General features: G+C 34.1%; 1 protein-coding gene across 1 annotated transcript; it reads left to right on the top strand.

The window, feature by feature from the left end:
• Window positions 1-981: 981 nt before the first annotated feature.
• Window positions 982-7787, top strand: LOC125051117 (germ cell nuclear acidic protein-like). The gene is made up of 8 exons (XM_047651278.1): window positions 982-1351; window positions 1465-1670; window positions 2495-2602; window positions 2678-3088; window positions 5295-5502; window positions 5575-6028; window positions 6416-6550; window positions 6959-7787. The coding sequence occupies exons 2-8, from the start codon at window positions 1472-1474 to the stop codon at window positions 7094-7096; spliced, it is 1653 nt and encodes a 550-aa protein (XP_047507234.1). The 5' UTR covers window positions 982-1351; window positions 1465-1471; the 3' UTR covers window positions 7097-7787.
• The last annotated feature ends 838 nt before the right edge of the window (window positions 7788-8625 follow it).

The raw sequence follows: 8625 nt of genomic DNA, 5'->3' as shown, positions 1-8625 counted from the left end.
TCGTTACGCAAAGTGGGACAAAATATTTATAATCGCATCGGACGCAAGTGGCAGTGGAGTGGTGAAAGTCCTCGAAACCCATTCACAAACAGCATACAAATATTTGTGACCGCCTACAATACCAAAAACGGGTTTAGACCTTTCTCGCTTTGATATTAACCTGTATAAATTTCAAAAGCATTTTTAGACATCCAAAGGCATATCTGAAACCAAAGTATTGGACAAAGTACAGAAACGTATTGGTTACGTAAAATTGAAGTACAGCTCTGTTAATCAATTAAAGTCCCTAAGACGTATCTAAGAGACAAAATACTTAAGTACGTTGAATTTAAAGATTCTTGTAATCTGTGACCTGCCATAGACAAATTTCTGGTTTTAATTTCTAGAGAATTAAGAAAAAATATTTCTCCGAAGAAGAGTACGGTAATGAATCCTTCAATAAAACCTCTTAGTTTTCGTCAAAAACAAGCCACTTTTACTAATTAGTCTATGTTTGAGGTTCATAGGAGAAAAGTTGCGTTGCTATCATTATATTATTGCCTTGAAATGTTCTATCTAAGAATACAATATAATCTCGTCTTACGATCATGTAATTATGTGAATAAGAAAAAGTTCAAGGTATAAGAGTAAATATTTAATAGCGTTCGTTGTTTATAATAAATACTTAAATACTTGGTGGCAATATGCTTTCGATGGGACATTATTTTTTACGTCACCTTATCAATTACACCAGACGCGTTTGCATACATAACCTTAAGTGAAAGTATGGCTCTGGTCACCACATACTAATGTTTGAAATATTTTAAAATTCCGATTCCACACGCTTGCCCATACTTTTCTCCAGTGAAGCACCAAGCGTCAGCAAATAAGTTGAATAAATTAGTTAATCGAACATCACCAACCCCTCTTTACATCGAATAGATTAGTTTGCGACACAGACCCGCCGCTCGGTATAAAATATAACGTCACATATTTTTGTACGCAGAACGACACAAACTTTCCCCGCTTAAATACTGGCAGTTAATATAATTATGTAGTAATAAAATAACAAAATATATTGTTTTATGATCGTTATAAAATACATAAAAAGTTCATATTATTCACGATACATCTGAGAATTGCTCAGAGAAAGTCTACAGGTCAGTTTATCTATGTCCGTTCGACTACCATCACTACTTTCTTCCTGAGCTGTGTGACGTAACTGTATAAAAGAGTGCGCGTGGAAGACGCCGCCGCTATATCGTTTCCGCACGCCAGGCTCGGCCATAGCGTCTCGACCCCCGACATTGAAGGACGCGGGCGGAACCTCTTCCGCAGAGCCCCTTAGGACTCAACAGTGAAAAGTCAAAAGGTGAAGTGTTAAGGACATCCAGTGCACGTGGTGTTGTGTTAGTGCTGTGATATCGTGATCCTCGACGGCTCGGCCAACTTGGCGGTGATGATTAAAGGCCTTGTTTGTTTCAGATACGAGATGAGGTCGTTATTGTTATTAGCGGCGGTTTGCTGCTTAGTGATTTTGGGGAGCTGTAGCCCTATCACCAGGTCTGAGGATGGTGAGGTGAAGGAGGTAGGAAGACAGGCGGCACAGCAGCCTGCGGCTGCCGCGGCTTCTGATGATGATGATGATGACGACGACGATGACGATGAAGATGCTCTTGGTGGTTTAGGAGGTAATTGTTAAATATCTAAACCTAATAATAATATATAAGCAAAAAAACTTAAACGTATACATTTCTACAGTAAAGTATTCCAACTTATTTCTGTCTTTTGGTGTCATGGTAGTGTAAATAAATCTTTTAGCGCGTAGGATTTACCGTTTGCAAGTAAATTCACCGTAACGGTAGATTGACTGAAGTTATTACGTATATTCATATATATTCTATAGGAAATTAAAAGAGTTTTAAGCATTGAAATTGAATTGAATTGAACTTTACGATTATATTCATCAATTCAAATTTTTACTCACAACTTATGGTAAATCGTTTTCATTATAACAAACATTCAATAGTCACTTACTTATACGGTAAACTAAAAACGATTTAGTTTTTATTGACTATATCTTTTAAAATGAGGACTTCAATTCAAAAATGACTTCTTTTCAATACGAGATTATAACAATCAATTTGGGAAATGATGTTACAATATTGAATATTAATATAAAATATAGAAAGTGTGGCGGTCTATCAATACGAATTCCTATTAATCAGGACGCGAACGAACGGAATGTGAATCGTGCAGCGTGACAACTGCTCTCGTTAGTTAATCGATTCTAGAAGAAATACATAATCAGAGAAATTAGCGCTACTTAGCTTTCTTGTAGAGATTCATAAGTTAGTGCATCACGCAAGGTTATAATAATTGAGATTACAACGTATAATTGCTGTATCGATAAATATATCAATTATTATTAATAGTTCGACAATTAGTCTAATTTAATTAAATTACAAATATCTTTTTCATAGACAAATGTTTAATTATTAACTCTCTGTTTTAGGCGAAGACGACGAAGATGAAGACGACGACGATGATGATGACGAGGAAGAAGCAGATGATGACGAAGAGGATGATTATTTGGAAAGATTCTTCGACGACATATTAGGAGGTCCATAGATTTAAATTCTTCTCTATTGTCATAAGATTTTTCTTATTCAAAGCTAACGTATCTTTTTTATTTCAGGAGGTGAAGATGACGAGGATGAAGACGAGCCAGCCGCCGCACAGCCTGTTGTGGCTGCCGTCGATACTGTTGCTGCCGCTCCTGCACCAGCTGCATCAGCCGCCTCAGTAGAAGAAGTTGCTGCCGCTTCAGAAGAAACCGAAGCAGCAGAGGGCGAAGCTGTGGCAGAGGGTGACGAACCTGAAGCTGGGATAAAGGAACCTGCAAGTGCTGAAGTTGAAATTCCCGCTGCTAGCTCCGAAGTGGCTGCAGCCGCTGCCGACGATGACGATGATGATGACGAGGAAATTGGAGACGTACTCGAAGGGGATGATGATGAAGAAGATGATGACGAGGAGGAAGATGATGATGATGACGACGAAGACGACGTTTCCGACGCTTTTAGCAGGAATATTTCTGCCAAACAATCACGTGAGTCTAAAAAATTAAAGGCTAATGTTGCGGCGCTCAAAAAAAAGAGTGGAAAAAAAACAAGTCACATTAAAGTAAAGAAAACCAAAGCAACGTCGGCTGCATCAGTCCCAGAACACAAAAAGTTCAGATAGTTATAATGCGCCAGTGAACGGGCAAGCCTGGCATCCCGCATCCACCTGAGAGACCTCCGGGGTCTCCCTCCTTTAGCTTAGCTATTTATTAACTATTTATTTATTCTATTTAATTTATTTTATTTATTAAGTGCGTGTGCTTGATGTGTGAGTGTTAGTATGGACCCGAGAAAGTAAAAGTTAAATTAATGTCTAGATCATGTCACATCAGATCCGTGGCAAAGTATTTTGAAATAAAACTGTTTGTTCTTAATTTGTGTTAAATTTTTTAAAAACCTCTCAAGCGGATTGTGCGTAACATAACTACTTCGTAAATGATATTATGTCGGTCAGAATTCTAGTAAACTTTTGTCAGAAAAGAGTGACATTATCTAGTGTTAATTTAATTATTATTGTCAGCAAATAAATATATACTAGTCAAACAATATATTTATGTAAAATGCCTTATTCCTCATCCATAAATGCCTGTGTTAAAATATTTATATGCTTCTAACAACGTATATCTATATATCTGTTAATAGAATAGTACATAGTATGATTTGTACATATTAAAAGTAATATAAGTAACTAGCTTTTTGACCGATATATGTATTTCTATGTATTTTACGCACAAACCAGTTCCCTTTCCCGTGACGTATCCCATTTATCATATAATCATACCTCCCATGGCTGAGATTTCATTACGCGATAAAATTGAAAGCACTTAGATTTTTAATCTGATAAACGATAGATCGACGAAGACTGACAGTTATCGGATGAGTTCTTTGTAGAATATTAATGAAGAACCAGCTTGAACTGGATGTGTGTTATGAGGTCGAAAACGGGTATCAGGCCCGGTTACTTTCTCATCCGGACCTGGTTCGATGAACCCATCCGATTTCTTCTATAGCCTTGACACTTTCTTTGACCTTGCCATGACCGTATCCAGGACCTGACCTTGACAATTCTGAAATTTCCATCAATAGAAAGTAAATAGATTCAGACTCACTCTCGAAATTACGAAACGATCACAAAATTTGCGTGTCCACTTTTAGTGAAAACGATATAATGAACCGCGAAAAGAGAAATTTTTACAAAGTTGTTTGAGAAATTGTGGGACCGTCGTGAGGAGTCACTCGACCTAAATTAAACTAGTTTGTTACCGGCTACGCCTAAAACGACTCGCTTGTCCGAGGTCTCTATTTCCTTTCTTCGATAGAAATCTACTACTTACGCAGACTGCATTCAAATACTAGTATGAAAGCTCAGATTCTGAAATGAAGGCGAAACCGCAATTAAATTTGCTGACGGAAAATAAATATTGGCTCATTTCCTAATAAGTAAATAGTTTCTTTGACTGCAAGTATTCCGGCACGCAGTTTCTTTTTCGTGTATAGAAAATAGAAAATCCATGGATGACTGTTCATATTAATTGTTAGAAGCTATTAGAATGCAGGCGAGGCTTGAAGACTAAACAGTTAGTTGTTCGCGTGCCTCCGATACGTGATTTGAATTGCACGTGTGAATGTATGAATTATTGGCCCAGTGAATACCTAATTACACACTGCAACCGAGTGCGTGATGTCATGAATAATGTAATTTATCATATATTTATTTAGAGAGAGAAATTTGATAGTTGTCACTATTATACGTAACTTTATGAAAACAATGACTTTGAATTTGACATGACACTCAATAAACAATTTCTCCAAATCGGTACTTTCCTTGACTGACTTTTAATTGATAATGAAGTAACAAAATGGGGAGAATAATAGAAAACATTTTATGGAATCTAGGACTACCATCTTGAGATCTAAGAGACATTTTAAAGACAACATGTAGGTTTAAGATTAAATCAGCCTTATGTTATATAAATTATGGAATACTAAATAATAAAATATCTATCTAGTTTAAAGAGTGATACTCTTTTCGGCACTAGAGCCGTTTATTACTACCGTTTAATATATATTAATACTAGTTAAATATATTTAAAACTTCTGGCTTATTAATAAAAAGGTAAGTGTATCTTTATATTTAAGAAAATATTAGAATATTAAAATAAAACCAAACTATATCTTCGTCTCCTCTAACAGGTGCGTTGTCTGAGGAACCGCCCAAGAAACCAGCACCCGTGCCTGCTGTGTACATAATCAAATACAATAAGTTCATTGACAACATCCTTGAAAAGATGAATGACATATTAAGACGTTCCTATGACCCAGTCAACGTAAAACTGCAGCCGATAGATGCGAGCAAAAACACAAAGGGAAAGAAAGATAAAAACAAAACTAGTAACAAAAAGTAAGTATAAATAAAATTAATGTTAGTTCTCAAACCTGCTAACTCGGTTTCACAACGTCACAAATATTTCAGAAAAACTTCAAACAAAAAGAAAAACACAGCGCGCGGTGGTGTAAACGAAAACGAAACAGTAGAAAAAGTTGAGGAAATACAACAAAACAAAATCGATGAAAGCTTGAACGATCAAAAATCGAACAGTGAAAATTCGCGAACAGAAATGCGAGCTGTGAAGGTGAAATCTGGAAATGAAAGTGGAAAAGCAAAGCCAACGTCAAAACCAAAACAACCTACTAAGGCAACTAAACCTAAACCGAAACCGCCAGCGAAAGCTCCGGTTAAAAATACAAAGAAGCCTTCTAAGAACAAGGTAAAAAGCGAAAAGAGCAAGCCGAGAGCAAAGGGTACACTGTATGGCCTCTCTTCTCTTAAGAGAAGTGGTGATGTAGCCGTCAGCATTATGACAAACCATACAACCATAAAGAGTAATTTCGCAGTCGGACCCTTGATACTTCGAGTGGAAAAGGAGGTATGTGCAATTCAAACTTTAGACTATATTATTCGAATATAAGATTTAAAGTGTGCTAATAATTTCATTTTACATATTACTTAGCTATCCATATATCTAGTTAAATGTTTGATTTCATACACATTTCTTGGGATGAGCTGTATTAGGCTAGTGGAGACTCGTACTCCAGTCATTCATTCAGAATTAAAAAAAAAAACAATAAATTTTCTCTTCTTAAATTTTTTTAATCTATGCGCGGAATCATCACGTGCTTGCTGGTGCGACCGGTATGCCATTACGACCAAACCACAAAACACTGATTTGTCACCAATGAAATAGATGCAAATCTCCAAGCCCTAAACGACTTTTTTATACGATAACTTATCGTAAAGTCATAATGTTTAATAGGTCGGTCGAGGTGCTAAAAAAGAGCTCAAATCTGCAACAGCGACAACAGCTGAAATGAACGGTAAATTGACGCTTCGTGTCAACAATCAAGGCGTAGCAACATTACATTCCATCAAAGTTCTGCAGCCCAAACAGGTATATACTTCCAATTATATTGCTATATTTAAGCGTTATTAAAGTTAAAGAGTAATAACGGCGTGAAATTTGTCAAATATTAAATGTGTAACTTACACGTTAGTATGCACTTATTAAATTCGAACGTTATCCTGTACTGTGACACAATAATTATATTTTTTGTCTATATATACATAGATACCTATTGTATTAAATAAAGATGCATAAATGTGTCTGCTGGATTACGGAAAATTTTATAAAATAGCTGTTATATATGACCATTGTATCAAAATTGTTAGGTTCATCGGACGCAACACAGCGCACATCTTAAATATTTATATATTAAAACTTTAACTGCTTTTTGAAAATAAGCCGAAACATTATTATTATCTTGACATCCTTTAACAATTTTTTCATTTGTTAATATAGGTCCGTGTCGACAGCAACCACGAACGAACACGTGAATTGGTTTGGCAGAGAAGTGCAAGAATTGCCCACGTTGTCTCTGAAAAGTTAAGAACTGCTTCAAAGCCCATGTTCCTTCACCAAGGCGTCGTGAGGCAATAGACTATTTAAAAGCTTATTGGTTAGGTATTACTAATTAAAATTATCTGCATTGATTCGATGCAGTCTCATTAGTTTGGGGTCTTGGGTTCGAAATAAACTGTAACTGCGTCGAATCGACAACAAAATTTGTATTACATTAAGATTGTTTAAAAATCCATCCACAGATCATTATCATATCAATCACATATCATTATTTAACTAAATTTCATTAAAAATATTTTCCATCAAAAATGCTTATAAAGACGTACACAAAAAACGTATTTTACATCCTTTAAATATTATTTTTATTTAAACTAAATTTAATTACGTGTCTACTTACATTGCCTACTTAAGTCAATTCAATTATTCATCAAATCATTAATCATGCAAGGACCAAGTAAAATCACTTATCCCCATTTATCCATATCATTAAATTCATTATCATCTTTAATTTTCATGTCAGTCCCCATCATTTAGATCTCGTATTCATTATAAAGCTTATCATTAAATCACAATCATAATTCAATAAAAAAAATTTAATAAATTGACGTTCATAGATCATCATTATTACGTATTATTTATGATTTCTTCATAGGAATTAATATTTATAAAATAGTTTTAAAGAGTTAATAATGGTTTAATATTAGTCAGAAATGCATTTATTGTAAATTAAGGTGCTAAGTTTTTTTAAATTAAATATATTTTTACGTAATTTTTTTTTATTTCACTTCCTTTTTATAAGTTAATTCGTTTCGTTAATTCCCAAATAAAAAAGAATTTTTTCAGGTTTGAAATATGCCTCAAAAGCGAAGTTTCACTTTATAGTAATTGTTGGCGTTTCATCTGAGGTTAATTGTATACACATGTATGAAGTTAATTTTTATTAAAAGCTATTAATTACGTATTGAACTAGTTGAGATCAATAACATAATATTACATTCGAAAACTGTAACAAAAACTAAAACTTAAAGGTATATGAAACACATTTTAAAACATTCTTATCTATTTATTATAATGGTAAAAATACAATTGCACAAAACACATTAGAGAGAACAAATTAAGTACATGATTAATACAAACTGGTATTTATATAGTGTAGAAAATATATAAACAAAATTGTGCTAAACATTTTAATTCAAATTAAATATTTGTTTGATTGCAAATGACAAATTAGCGGCGAAGATTTCAATCTAAGAACTTTTATAAATAAATCCAAGGAAATTATATTTTTGTGTGATATTATTATTTGATTTATTAATAAGTTGAAATCGCCGTGTTATAAAAGTTTTAGTACCTGCTTAAACGTTTAAAGGTTTAAATCACTTGTTGCTTAGCGTTATTCTCGTATGTCAAAATATTGGATTTGAGGCACGACAGAAACGCTTAGCGAAATCTCGACCCTCAATTAAGTATGTAAAAATTAAAAATATATTATTAAAAAATGCTTAGCTTAGATAAAAAAAACTATCCACTGGCGTAATTTAAATATTAACTAAAATTCGACTAGCAATATCTAGTCATGCCTGCACAGATTAAATTCAAATTGGCAA

Source organism: Pieris napi, chromosome 7 (genome assembly GCF_905475465.1).
Source record: "Pieris napi chromosome 7, ilPieNapi1.2, whole genome shotgun sequence".
NCBI lineage: Eukaryota > Metazoa > Arthropoda > Insecta > Lepidoptera > Pieridae > Pieris > Pieris napi.
This window is presented reverse-complemented; position numbering and strand designations above follow the sequence as displayed.

Bases quoted from the DNA above. Each gene is read 5' to 3' on its own strand.
- LOC125051117 (XM_047651278.1), top strand. From the start codon at position 1,472: ATGAGGTCGTTATTGTTATTAGCGGCGGTTTGCTGCTTAGTGATTTTG. The intron at 1,671-2,494 runs GTAATTGTTAAA...TCTCTGTTTTAG, and splicing joins TGCTCTTGGTGGTTTAGGAG to GCGAAGACGACGAAGATGAA. The intron at 2,603-2,677 runs GTCCATAGATTT...TTTTTATTTCAG, and splicing joins CTTCGACGACATATTAGGAG to GAGGTGAAGATGACGAGGAT.